The sequence below is a fragment of the Ceratotherium simum genome, chromosome 10 (genome assembly GCF_057802395.1).
Source record: "Ceratotherium simum simum isolate JZ-2026a chromosome 10, ASM5780239v1, whole genome shotgun sequence".
In the NCBI taxonomy this organism is placed as follows: Eukaryota; Metazoa; Chordata; class Mammalia; order Perissodactyla; family Rhinocerotidae; genus Ceratotherium; species Ceratotherium simum.
This window is the reverse complement of record NC_141909.1, coordinates 32,631,770-32,646,390: the sequence shown is the minus strand read 5'-3', so window position 1 is coordinate 32,646,390 and position 14,621 is coordinate 32,631,770. Positions and strand designations below refer to the sequence as shown.

The 14,621-nt window shown below is 37.7% G+C and overlaps 1 protein-coding gene across 1 annotated transcript in view; it reads left to right on the top strand.

The window, feature by feature from the left end:
• The window catches only part of LMO7 (LIM domain 7), a 196,769-nt gene that overhangs the window by 170,169 nt on the left and 11,979 nt on the right, over positions 1-14,621 (top strand). The window contains 10 exon segments of the mRNA XM_087435974.1: positions 2,549-2,663; positions 3,709-3,870; positions 4,643-4,830; positions 5,801-5,861; positions 7,581-7,637; positions 9,488-9,513; positions 9,795-9,899; positions 10,508-10,600; positions 11,234-11,802; positions 12,680-12,745. Coding sequence (XP_087292100.1) covers positions 2,549-2,663; positions 3,709-3,870; positions 4,643-4,830; positions 5,801-5,861; positions 7,581-7,637; positions 9,488-9,513; positions 9,795-9,899; positions 10,508-10,600; positions 11,234-11,802; positions 12,680-12,745 — 1,442 coding nt within the window.

Here is a 14,621-nt window from a genome sequence, read left to right as displayed (position 1 = left end):
TGCATAAGATTTTCATTTGAAAAATAGGGTTTTGAAAAACAAAAAGCTTGAAAATCAATGTCGTTGTTAAAAGGGTCTGCCAGACTCAGTGGCATGCCTGAGATTACCTTGTTATTGACAGAAATGGACCTGTAATTGCTCATGTGGCTCTCTCCTCCTCTGCCTGTGTACGGTCCCAAGGACCCACACATCTGCAGTCTGCCAGGCTATAACCTTGGTGAGACTGTCCTCTGTCAGCTATTTCAGAGAGGTGTTTATCTGCCCTTTTGTTTAATGTGTTCAAGTAGAGATTTCTTTATTTCCAAGGTAAGAGCAGCCCTTTGTGGGGCAATTCTTCTGGTCTAATAAAATTGAGATTCTTCCATCTATGGCTTAAGCTCATTCTGTTTTATCCTGTATTTGGTAGAAAAGGATAATATTCACTTGCTGTCTCCCACAAAGTATTCTTTATGTAGTTTGGGACTACTTATTAAAACTCCATCCTGTCTTTTATTCTTTAAGATAAAAAACCTCAATTAGGGTCTTGAATATCTAACCCATCATTTGTCTCTCTGCCTTTATGTAACAATAGATTCTGAACTTTAATTGGCTTTAAGTTGGGTTTTTTGTTTTTTTGGTAAGAGTGGTGAAGATGACCACTTATTTTCATTGAGTCATCTCTAATTTAAGTGCATGGTGGTTTTGGTTAAGAAGTGGAACTAACTGGTAATTTTTTCTATTCATAGCAGAGTTTTATTCTGGAGGTTGGTGTTCATCAGGCTGATTATTAATGAGTGTTCTCACTATCTATATCTGGATTCCCATATTTCAGCTGCTTTACAAGCTTTATGATGAACACTTTTCTATATTATTAGCTGTAAATATATTTTTTTCTTACTTAAGAAAATCCCATACCCACTGTTGAACAGTTGATTACTTCTAGAAAGCAAGGACAATGCCTAATTCATCTTTGCAAGGACATTGCCTAATTCGTCTTTATTTCCTAAAGTGCTAAGCACTATGTCTTATACACAATAGATGCACAATAAACGTAGAACAAATGGATAAGTGATTACTGTTATGGCCCTTAACTTCTGTGTCCATGTAACGTAGTAAGTTCTCAATCCTTTATTTATTCAACACCTTCCTTCTAATTCTTATGTATTATCACAGTTTTTCTCAGAATATTGTCACTTGGATTTAAAACTTGTTTTAGAGGTGGAAAAACTTAGGCATAAAGCTTTATGAATTGCCCAGTTGGCCCTAGGTTTGAGTGTAACTGCCAAATTAAAATGGAGAAGTTGTAGGTCATTTTCTGGAAAATAAAATGGCTTTAGGAAGAATTTTATTTTTAAAGCAGTTAAGTCTACGTTCTTTATGATTATGAATCAAAGAACTAAAACACTAGTCTGAGGAACTCATTATGTTAAAATTCATATATGCTGCATTCCCAAAACAAAACACATAAATTGTGAAAGATAATTAAATTTTTCACAGACAATAGTATACTGTAAAACTTAAAATGGTTGTTTTGGAAAATGGCTTAAGAAAGTCTGTGAAATTTTGAATTTGTTGCTGTGTAGTGTAGTGATGGAGATGGAAGGAGAGTTCTGTCTGTTATCCAAGAGGCTGTTGGTTTTGGGTTTATGGGCTGATGTTTCTTCAAGGAAGTTATGACCTGTAGTTCAGGGTGTCTCAGTAGAGGCCCTTTTGGCATCTTACGGGGGCTTCCTCGGGGATGACATAGTTGTGCGTTTTGCATCTGGTGTAGCAGCTCTGCCTTTACCCCTAAATTTTCCTTTGGCAGTGGGGCAAGCAAAAATGCCTTGCCCAAACTTCAGGTGCCCATTAGAGGATGGTACCAGTCCTAGATGAGCACTACTGGTAGCTGAATTATGTGTCTGTGAACCCCTTGAAATTATTCAGCTAAATATGTTAAATGTTGGAGAGGTAGTTTTTAAAATAAATATGGTAGCATTTTTTAAAGATTTTATTTATTTTATTTTTTCCCCCCAAAGCCCCAGCAGATAGTTGCATGTCATAGCTGCACATCCTTCTAGTTGCTGCATGTGGGACTCGGCCTCAGGATGGACGGAGAAGTGGTGCCTTGATGCGCACCCGGGATCCGAACCCGGGCCGCCAGCATTGCAGCGCGTGCACTTAACCACCAAGCCACGGGGCCGGCCCTGTAGCATTTTTTAAAATGATATTTAAATTACTCAATTTCATTCCTGAGTAATAACAGATGGTCTGTAAATTAGATCCAGTTGTACAGTTGTATGGTGAGCAAAAACCTAATCTTTATCAATGGCCAACTAATTTATAGTATTAATGTGAAGAAAAACACTTACTGATATGAAGGTTTCCCTTATTTTAGCAGAAAAATTAACTTGGTGATATTTACATAAATGAAAGTTCTAGCAAACCCAAGGAAAAAAGAATGAAGCTTCTGGTTTATAATGAAGTCATTCAGTGTACGTTGTCTGCAGCCTGTCTTCTTTCGTGGATAGACTTTCCTCCTTGTGGGTGCCAGGGACACATGATACCACCGTTTCATGTTTGTTTTCAGGATCAGTTCAGTGATATGAGAATCAGCATAAACCAGACGCCTGGGAATGGCCTTGACTTTGGGTTTACAGTAAAATGGGATGTTTCCGGGATCTTCGTAGCATCAGTTGAAGCAGGTAAATCATAGAATTTAGCTCTACTGAACTTTTTTCCCCCTTGTTATTCTCTGCTGTTCAAAAACTCCCACAGAAATTAGTTTATTTGATTTAGGAGGAGAAAACACAAGTGAAAAATGTGGCAGTAAAGCGAGATGATGCATCCTCTTCCCTGAGACCAAGAGTTGGGGTTACAAATTATATACTGTTTGTTCTCCTTGCCTAATTCATTTTACTTTTGCAGAGTCTTAATTTTGTGACTTTTATAGAATTCATTTGTCAAAATTTTAGGCTTAATATCTGGAAATGCTAGCAAACAATACTTTAATTGAAGATTCAGAAGGAACTTTCCCTGATCAGCTGTGTTGGTGGTAGATATATACATGCTGTATAATAAATCGATGTTTTCTGAGCATCCTAATATATCTATTGCTCATGGACTCCTCAGGATGCTTTGGGACTTTTACAAAAGGATTGCCCCCCCTCACCCCCCGCCCAGGGTTATACCAAGTCAAACCTAGAAACTCTTAGCAAAATATTACCACAAGCCATAAAATTAAAATGAAATCTATTGTATTTAAGAGGAGTTCCTCATTTACATATTTTAGCTATATAAAATTGCATGCTGACTCTGGTTATTCCTTTAAAATTAGATAATGGTAAGTGGTAATTTTAAGCAGCCCTGTTTTCTTCCCTATTCCAGAGTGCAGTTTTATTTGGAAGCTCAATTAAAGTGCAGTGTATTTCACATTTTTAATTTAAAGATAATTTAAAATTTTCTTCTTACGTTAACAAAGAAATTTTATTGAACAGATGAGCTTATTTCTCCTTTAAATGTTAATGAAGATACATCCTATAGAGTAAAAATGCCTTTGGTTGCTTTTATGTTGTAGCTACTCAAATATTCGATAACTTGAAGAAATTTTGTGACTCTTCTCCACCTGAAAAAATATGAGAAATGGTTAATTGAGATTAAGAAGTCATTTTTTCCTTAATTTAAATAAGCCATGACTAGTCAAATGTGTTTCTTTTTTATTGGTGGTTTTATTTATTTTGCTTTATTTAGGTAGCGCTGCAGAATTTTGTCAGCTACAGGTAGATGATGAAATTATTGCTATTAACAACACCAAGTTTTCATATAAGGACACAAAAGAGTGGGAGGAAACCATGGCTAATGCTCAAGAAACTGGAAACCTAGTAATGGATATCAGGCGTTATGGAAAGTCTGGTGAGTTGGTTTTACCACTGTGTTTGGCTTTCTAAATTGGGAACTGGTCTTTGGCAAGTGGTTATAACAGCTTGCTTTAATAACTTTTTTTTCTTTGCGTTTTACTTTTTGGCTTAAAGATGTTTTGTGGTTATGTTGAGACAACTCTTGAATGATACCTCCTTGAATATTCTGTCTGAAAACTTTTCACTAGTAAATTTACTGAATTCTGTATTCTTTATTGACTGATTTATATGCTGGACTGACTTTGAATGCAACTATCAACTCAAGGCTATTGTGATTGTATGTGCATTTGAGAGTCATATAATAATGTTGAGTATTAGAATTACACTATGATTTAACTTTCTCTACAGCATTGTAACTGTAACTGTAAGAGAAAACATGGTAGGTCGTATTCTTGTTATTCATTCTCAAGGAACTGTCAGTATACATTCCGTTACTGTGTTTCTTAGTTGTGGAGGTTTGATGGGGGAGGGCATTAAGCCTCCCCAAACCTACCAACTTATGATATCGAACAATAATATCCAGTCCTCGTTTACAGAAAGATTCAGCAAATTTGCTAGTCTTTTCATTATTAACATGATCTAACCCTTGTGTTTTCGGAAGGCAATCTGTTGGTAAAGGCCCTAAACTCTTCACTTCTTTCACACACTGATTTGTCTGTCTGTCTTGTATATGTTTTGTGTATTTTGTATATATGCATTCAGTAACTTTGTTCTTTCCACTTCAACATTTATGTGTACTCATTTCTTGATCTTCATGTGCCAATCAGACTGGGGCAAAGACCAACCTTCCCTGCCATTTAAACAGCATAAAACCCTCAATCTCACCAGTATGGCTACCAAAATTATAGGTTCACCTGAAACAAAGTGGATTGATGCAACTTCTGGAATTTACAACTCAGACAAATCTTCAAATCTATCAGTAATGACTGATTTCTCAGAAAGCCTTCAGAATTCTGTAAGTATTTTGAGAAGTGGGAGTACTTGTATAGAGCAAAGCAGCCGTAGGAATTGTGTGTGGGGAAAAGAATTTTTGTCTGAACAATTTTGATACTACTTTAAAAACAAATAATTGAAAAGTAATTTATAGTAATGAGAATAAAATGTATGTTCGAAAATAATAAGGCATTACCCATTAATAATTAGAGTAATAGTTATATAAGGGTAAAATCAAAAGATCCCATAGTGTTGTTTTGCAGGTATTTCTTACCAATCTTTCATCATATACCCATCTCGCAGATCTTTGTGAATGTGAAATAGTAATTATGTAGAATTATACACTCTAACTTTTCTGTTTTCTTTAGTCTTTACTGGTAAAATAAGTATAGTAATTGTGTTCAATTTAAAACCTCATAAAGTGTTTTTAGTTCTTGTGTGGGTGAATTTAATGCGTAAACTTACGTATGTGGTTAAGAGATACTCAGTTACATTAATCGATTAAAAATAATTATAATGTAGAAATTTTTCTGAGTATCAAAGCAATAATACAATTTAAATTTTCGAATGTTTATATGGAGTCCTAGATATAATTGTTGTTATCCTAAGATACTTCTTTTTATCTAAGAAAGGAGATCCTACTACATTGTGTAAGAAAAGTTTAAATGTTAGAGAATCCTATATGAATATATTGCTTACTCATAAAAATAAGCCCAATGGACTAATGATTTGGCTTATCATGTTTCTTAGAAAATTACTGACCGATTGAACTTAAAGCCATTGATGCTCGCACCTGGTCATTAATCCTTCCACAAATAGTAAAGAATAATGAAAAAACTAAGTTTCTATTTTATATGAGAGGCTGTAGGGAATACATTAATATTGAGAAAAATTCGTCTTGTTAAAAGATATTTTCTCTACTGGGAAATGCGTTATTTAAGCCCAAAGTCCAATTGGAGGGAAGGTTGTTAACTGGCATTTTTCTTTTCCAGAATACTGAATCCAAGGAAATCAATGGAATTCATGACGAAAGCAATACTTTTGAATCAAAAGGTAAACATCACCATTATAACTTAATTTATTATATAGGAAAAGTCATAGCATTCAAGTTCTGCTATTATAACATTAATATCTGGGCGTGAAAGAGAAACCAATCCACTGCAAGTTGAAACTAAAACGTTAGCACACAGATCCAATTGCAGCCAGGTGGCAGGGCGCTCAGTTCGAGTGTTGAAGAGTCCAGGAACTGCAAACAAAACTTTGGCAGCATGTCCAGGAGCTTTGAGTGCCTGTGTGTCTAAGCGAAATAAGACAGACTGGTTTTCCCAAGGCCGTCAACCTTCTTGCTATGGTATGCTGGCAAAGGGAGTCTTAGGTAACTTGGTTCATCGTTTTGTATTTTTCTTTCCCCTTTATTGTCGTGAAAGGGACAAGCTTGGAGGCGGTTAGTATTAATAGGGAAGTGCCAATGGCACTAATAATTGTTAGCAAAAGTACCCATATGTAATGAAAAAGCAGGCATATGTATCTAGGGAAATTTTGTATTATGGAGTTACCACTCTTTTCCTTCTGTCTATCCATAAATAATTCAGCTACCACATGCTGTGTGCTATTCCTTAGGCATACGAAATCAATAAGATCTGGTCCACATCAGCAGGGAAAGAAACCCAAAGAAGGTGAAACTTCTTTTATCACGAGACTAGACTGCCAGGAACGGGGCTGGATTTGCACAGTGGTTTGGTGGCTTGAAATCTGCGTTTGTCAGTTTTTAATACATTATGTCAAAGCCAAACCAAGTTTGTAAATTTCTCTTCCTTTATTGATATCTTTGTATTTAATTTCAGATAGTTAGAAGTAACTATATTTTAATTTTTATATTACATTCTTTATCAAAGGAGCTTTTTAAGCCAACATGACTTATTTTTCTTTGTGATGTTCAATCTAAGACGTTGGGGTCCTGTTTTGCCAGTGGCTCAGGCAAAGCAAACTGATAAGACACTGAACTTGTTAGTGACTGTGGGACTATATGCAGGCCCTGTTGTTTGAGGGTTGTGTTTAGATATGTAAGCACGAACTAGTATCCAGTAATAATTGCGTTTACATTTTATGAATAAACCGAAGTATAATAATCATCTTGCGACAGATCTGTAGGATAAGTCAGTGTTTTGTTTTTCTTTTTTATCTGACTGAACTCTATTTACTTTAAGTTAGTGGATATAAGATCTTGAAAACTAGGGCAAAATATTTTACTTAGAAGAATGTTTTAATTTTGGCATTTGTTTTTATTTCATCTTTCTCTGGGTATTTATTTTCTTGTCCTCCTCCCCATTATTTTTCAGCTCCTTTTTTACTCATCAGTACTATCTAAACTCTTAGTACAAACAATTCTCCTTGTATTAGGAGAGATTTTGGATTGATTAACTTAAGCACAAAATTTTAATTTCCATTTCCCTAAAGCTGTGTGATCTAGCATGAAAGGTGGTACTTCGGCTTCTGTGAAACTATGATGCTATCTGCTAAAATTTATTAATCAAAATATTAGTTCCTTTTACTAATTTGAATGTAGTATAGACTACTAAAAATTCATGTGTCCTTGTGCATTGAAATAATCTATATCTTCTATGGCTATCAGTTTTGTCATTTTAAAAATAATATTGCTACAAATTGGAATGGTGTATCAAGTATCATTTCATTTTCCAGTGGTGAGAGATTAAAATGAATGACATGGTATTGATGTATTTTTTTGTTTGTTTGTTTGTATTTTTCAACTAGCATCTGAACCTATTTCTTTGAAAAACTTAAAAAGGCGATCACAATTTTTTGAACAAGGTAAACCACCAAGCTAACAATTCATGTATTTTTCATGGAATTGTTCTCACTCTCCACTCTTTCCTGATAGTCTGTGGTGCTGGGCCCTGAGCCTCTTCACTTTGGCCATCATTGTGACCAAGCAACATAACCCATTTCCATTCTTTCCCCAGGGTCATCAAGCTTTTCTTACAGTTCATGGGTCTACCTCTGTGGTAATGGGTCTTTGCGTGTCCTTTGTATACTTCTGAAGTTTTTTTTTTTAGTAAAAAAAAAAAATTGAGATTAAAACACACACTTCTTTCCACTGGGTGACAGTAAGAAATGAGGAATTTCACTGAAGCCTTAATGCTTCCTATAAATTGCATACTATTAGATTACACCAACATATAATTGGCTAACTTTTTAAAAACTCTAATTTTTGTTTATGGAAAATGCTCTTAATAAAGAGCAGAGTTGTTGATTGCTCTTGGGATGGTGGCTTTGGAGTGTTAATAGGACTGCTCTGATGACGTTGAAGTAAAGTAAAAGTCGATAAATTTTTGTTGCCTCTGCGAGCAAGCGCATTTTGTGATTCTCGGTGTTGGTGTAGTTGGGCAGTGCTGCCCTGCGATGTGCTGTGCATGTGGCGCCTCCTCTCCTTTTGCGTTTGTCTAACCTCTGTCTCATGAATGTGGTTCGAGCTGTGTTTTGCTATCAAGAACTTAAAAGTAATATCCAACATTTGAGATGCAATGGCACAGTCAGAGGGGAATGTGCTGTTGGTGTCTAAAATGTTGTTGTTTCTTACTTTTAAGATTATCAAACTTGCCTTGTAACATGATATTTACTGGACTTGTATATTTTGTGTTCATCTCCTAGTAGTCTTCCTTGGGTGAATTAAGGTCTCTTTTGACCATACATAGAATTAGCTTACTAACTCTGCATGTGCAAGGTCTCTTGGTGTCAGTATCCTTAGTGTTTTTGATATTTTTTTGTTAAACTCCTGTTTTTTGATGGTAATTTAATTGATAACAGTATGATACTCCTAGCTCAAATTGGCTAAAATAAAGCAATTCCTTTTCTTTCTCTATTCTAATTTTTACTCACTTTTCTTCAACAGGCTATTTTAGGGAAGAATATTTTCCTGAGTCTCAAAGCAGTTTTCTTAAATATAATTGTGTGAGTGAGTAATTTGACAGCTGAGGTTTCAGGAAAATTTAAATATACTGTATGATAGTGTATTTTTGTCAAATTTGCTACTTGTTTGTAATCTTTGTACTACTTACAGACACACACTTATGTAGGCCCCCCTAAGAGTAAAAAGAAGAATACTATGCCCCTAAGTTAACACACAAAGTTGAATATTTGTGTTTCAAATAACAGGAGAGGAGAGGGAAATGTTTCTTGAACATGTTTGTTGTAATGGCTTATTCAAGAAAAGTAGCTCTTTAGCAAGCAGGCCTGAAAAATGTGACTTGCAGTTGTCATGTAATTGAATAGTGGCGAGTAAAATATTTGGTAGATGTTGTAACATTTGAAATGTTTTTTTAATTTTAAATTAGGCCAAACTATGTAGGCCCAGTCTATTAATGAAAGAACTCTGAAACCTCTTCAGAAATACACCATTGATCCAGCTCTAGTACTGAGAGCAAGGGTGTAGCTTTGCATAGTTTCTTCTTTTTTACTGACTTTGAATTTGGAAGATGAGTAGCAAATAGATGGAACTAAAGAGAAAAAAGGATTTATTGCTATTTTAAAGAACATTGATGTCACTTAGTATACTGGCATAGAAACAGTTAATGATACAGCTTTGTGAAAGGACATATTTCATAGACATGAAAAGACTTATATTGTGTTTTTTTCTGTCTTGCCCACATGCTGCAATACAGGAAGCTCGGATTATGTGGTTCCTGATGTAAGTAGTATCCATTTGTTTTTGAAATAAATAAGATGACCTTGATGGGACTGAATTAATGCACAGTAGCTTTGCTTCCCTTTATTGTAAGTTGCATGAGAGTTTATTAAGGAGTAGTCTTTCCAAATTGAAAAGACTTCCCTTGAAATATAAAGCCAACCCTCCTTTGGTACAGCTTACGCAAAGGGTGATATGAATAATTTACATTGCAAAAGTGCTTCAATAGATGACTTAATGAAGTAATATGTTTGTCTTTGTTTGCACCTCTTCTAACTGGTTAGCTTCCAGTTCCTACCATCAGTGCCCCAAGTCGCTGGGCATGGGATCAAGAGGAGGAGCGAAAGAGGCAGGAGAGGTGGCAGAAGGAGCAGGACCGGCTGCTGCAGGTAGAGGAGGGTACTGTGCGTCAACAGGAAGTAGGCTTTCTCTAACTGCTTGTCCCTGGTCGGTGTCGACCAATATTGAGAAGCAAATAATAAAACCAATAACCTCATAACTAACAAATCTTTTGATAGGTAACACATTTTATATGAAATAATTGCTTTCTGTTTTGAAGATTTCCAGTCATCTTTTTAAAATAATTATTTATTAACCCTGTGTATGTTTTTAGAGAGTACAGGGCACTGTAGTTTCGTGGATTTTCTTATGCATGAGAGGTGTATAGATTTGTAAGGATTTACTTCCCCAGAGACTGTGTGCTCAGTCCATCGCAGAGTAATTCAGTCCCCCTTACAGTTAGTGAGGGGCTTTAATGAGTTACAACCATGGTAAAGGGTGGATGTGGGTTCAATTCTGAGAGTTTACCCTTTCCCAGCCTCTGCATTTTAATTCAATATAAGCTATTTTCTACTTTAGGGACGAAAATCTGATTGGTTAAAATAATATTACTCTCTTTAAAGATTGAGGTGACGAGTAGAGCTAGCAAAAATGCTAATGAAAAAGAGGCTAACATCATTAACCTATTAATTAATTAATATGCTATTTCTTCTTATAGGAAAAATACCAACGTGAGCAGGAGAAACTAAGGGAAGAGTGGCAAAGGGCCAAGCAGGAGGCAGAGAGAGAGAATTCCAAGTACTTGAATGAGGTAGTGTTGGAACATGCTGTGTTTTTCCTTCTCTATCTTGTTGGTGAAATTAGCTGAAAAATAGAAGTTGCTACATTTCACTTGGCTTTTGCCGCACATTCACCTACGTAGCTCTTTGAAAAATACAAAATGAGGTGCAGGCCCAGTGGTGTAGTGGTTGGGTTCGCGTGCTCTGCTTCAGTGCCCTGGGGTTCGCAGGTTCAGATCCTGGGCACGGACCTATGCACCACTTACCAAGCCATGCGGTGGCAGGCGTCCCATGTATAAAAGGTAGAGGAAGATGGGCATGGATGTTAGCCCAGGGCCAATCTTCCTCAACAAAAAGAGGAGGATTGGCAGCAGATGTTAGCTTAAGGCTGATCTTCCTCATCACAAAAAAAAAAAAACAAAAATGAGCTCTGATTTGTCAGAGTTTTGCTTTGATGTTTCAGTAGACCCTAAGTGCATCTTCCTCTTCTAAGTTACATCTCCATCACCCATGTGTGGCTTTGTTATTGATAAAACTTTTAATATCATTTCAAGTGGAATTCTGGGCCAACTACAGTAAGTATCACCTAAAACTGAATATAGACGTCTCAGCAATTATAGCAATTCACAGATTCAGGTGCGTTTCTTTTCTCTCCGGTCACATAGGAACTGATGGTCCTAAACTCAAACAGCATTTCTCTGACCACACGGGAGCCTGCTCTTGCCACCTGGGAAGCCACCTGGGGTGAAGGGTCCGAGTCTTCCAACAGAGAAGGAACCCGGGCAGGAGAAGAGGAGAGGAGACAGCAGCGAGAGGAAAGTGAGAATGAGGGCCAAAGAAAGAAGCTGCAGGAGCAACTCACTCTTGAGAGAGAGAGGAAACTGAAGGAGCAGCAGCGCCAGGCAGAGGCCGCGGAGCAGAGGCGCCAGGCAGAGGCCGAGGAGCAGAGGCGCCAGGCAGAGGCCGCGGAGCAGAGGCGCCAGGCAGAGGCCGCGGAGCAGAGGCGCCAGGCAGAGGCCGCGGAGCAGAGGCGCCAGGCAGAGGCCGCGGAGCAGAGGCGCCAGGCAGAGGCCGCGGAGCAGAGGCGCCAGGCAGAGGCCGAGGAGCAGAGGCGCCAGGCAGAGGCCGCGGAGCAGAGGCGCCAGGCAGAGGCCGCGGAGCAGAGGCGCCAGGCAGAGGAGCAGAGGCGCCAGGCAGAGAGGGAAACCTCAGTCAGAATATACCAGTATAGAAGGTCTGTCCCCACAGCCAAAGGGCACGTGTGATTTTTCAGTTAGCTTGGCTTAGCTGTATCTATTCCCCACTTCAAAGGCACCTAACTGGTCTTCCTGCTCCCTTCCCTCCATTCTCTACACACCTGTCACCTTACTTCCTGTCACCTTACTTCCCTGCTTGAAGTCTCCACATGGCTTCCTCTCACATTAGAGTACCATCCAGAGTCCTCCCCATGGCCTAGAAGGCCTGTGTGAGCTGGATCTTGGATCTTTGATCTACCTAGCTTCCTACCACTCTTCCCCTCACTCGGTCTGTTAAAGCCACCCTGGCCTCCTTTTCCTTCCTTGAAAATGCCCAACATATTCTGCCCCTGGACTTTTGCATTTTCTAGTCTCTGTGCCTGGAGAAGTCTCCCCTCACATGTTTGTATGTCTGCCTTTTTTTTAAAGTCTCTGCTCAAATGTCACCACCTCAGACTTTCCAGAATACCTCATCTAAAATACATGCCTCTTCCCCACTCCTTCTCTCACTGCCCCTTACCCTGCTTTATATTATGCATTTATTGTTTGTCTGTGGCCTGCCTGTCCCACTAAAATGTCAGTGTTAGGAGGCAGTAAATTTGTTTTGTTTACTTCTGTAGCCCAGCACTGGAACGTACTGGAACACAGCAGGCACTCAGTCGGTATTTGTGGAATAAACGAATTGTGAATGTCTGGTAGTAGTAGGTCTCTTTTTCTGCGGTGATTGATTGAAATACTTCTATATGTTCAGTTTTCAACCCAGAGACCATTTTCATAAAGAGGCTAGAATAATGTTATTTTGATATCCATATCTTAAACTCAGGGAAGGCATTAAAATCTAATCTTTTGACCATAAGCTCTTTTTCCATCTTTTAGGCCTGTTGATTCCTATGATGTACCAAAGAGAGAGGAAGAATCTTCAGGTTTGCTTTCTAGTGACAGGTGTGTAGAACATTTAATTATAATTGGATTAGAGTAATTGGCTTCAGATGACTATTTGAGGGCTTGCCTAGATGTTTTGTGGAACTACTTTAGTGCTTGGTCTTTGGTGGGATACAAAGAGATCTTGCTGGTTGATCTTTTTATCAATTAGCCTTTGCTGTGTAGCCAACTACCCCTAAACCTAGTGACTTATGATTTTGTGGGTCAGCGGTTGGCAGATCTTTTAGTTGATGGGGCTCCTCATGCATCCACTACCAGTTTACTAGCCAGCTCTGCTTTTGGGAGTTGGCTGGCTGTCAGCTAGGGCAATGAGAACAACTAGGCCATGTGTCTTTCAACATCCAGCAAGCCAGTGCAGTCTATATACTTGGTGGCTGGGCAGGGAAAAGAGAGAATTAAAGAGAGGAAGTGTGCAAGGCATCATGTGGTCTAAGTTCTGATTGCTTCTGCCACATTTCTTGTATCTAAAGTCATGAGGCCACCCAAGTTCATGGAGAGGAGAAAAACTACCTCTTTATGTCAGGAGCCACAACGCAAAGGGAATAAGACACAGGGGAAGAATTGTGTTCATTTTTTGCAATCTGCCTTAACCTTTATTTTAAACAAGTTATAAGCAATGGCATAAGCTTACCTAAAATAAAGTTACATGTGGACATCTGAAATGAGAATTGTGGCCTTTCTCTTAGTTTAATTAGAACTACTGGTCCGTTTCAGGGAATGAAGACAGGATTTCAGATATCTGAAAAGTTGTGCACATCTTAAAATTTCCTAAAATGTTAAGTTTAATGTTTTAAAGTAATTTTTAAAATGGTTTTCACTTTTGAAGTCACTGAGGTCTTCTGAACAGTCTTTCTATAAATATCCAGTGTATGACTATTAATTTGTGTTTTCAGAGCTGAGATTTCTTCCTTAGGAAGTTTGCCGTAGAGATAAGGAAAGACCTCTGTAGGCAGTCAGGATGACTGAATAGGGCTCAGAGTAGATAAGGAAAAGAAAAGGAATATACAGGTAGTGATAGGCTGACATTAAGCTAGAAAAAATTTCTAGTGATGGATGACCTTATTTGTAATGAATGTTTCCAGGTAACTATAGATCATTAAAATCTCTTTTTTAAAGCTATGGATTTATTTATATATTTAAATAAGCTTTATTTATGTAGCTCATTACCTTGAAAAAATAATTAGATTGCAGAGAAAGGGAACTTAAGGAATCCTGGAAAAAATGAAACACTTCTATGCAGTTGTGGTATAGAGGCATTCAGGAGTGTGGCTGGACAGCTTGAAATAAAAGTATTTTCTTCTATATAAATACAAATGCAACCATTCATGAATGTTGCTGACAGTTGTGATACATTATTATGTAATACACATTATTATATGTTGTATTGTATACATATACATGTGCAAGACGTGTGTATATATGTATATACACATATGTATGATAAGGCATATGATGTGTATTATTATTCATTATTGTTACTATTATTTGAAGTTATTGTGCTTAGTAGAGTGAGAGTGAGGTCAGCATGTGTTGATATATAGACCTAAATTTTACCATTACAAAGTCGGGCATTTTCACAAGTTGTCTTTGCCAGTACACTCCAGTACCTCTTTGGAATGCCAGGATAGCATCTGGGAAGTTGCTGTTTCAGAGTGGTACCCTAATGCCCCAAAAGTTGGCTTCTTGACCCTCGGGCAGCATGCAGGAAGTGGGACAGTTTGTTACCTGATCTGGAAGAGTCCAGGTACACAAAGTTATCAGAAATCATCGGCTTAAGCATCATACAAACTGGAGAGGATTTTCACATTTATATCTATTTCTAGCATCAAGCTCTTCTCTCTTTTTGAGATGCCACTGTTTTTGCTAGTTTGTGCAG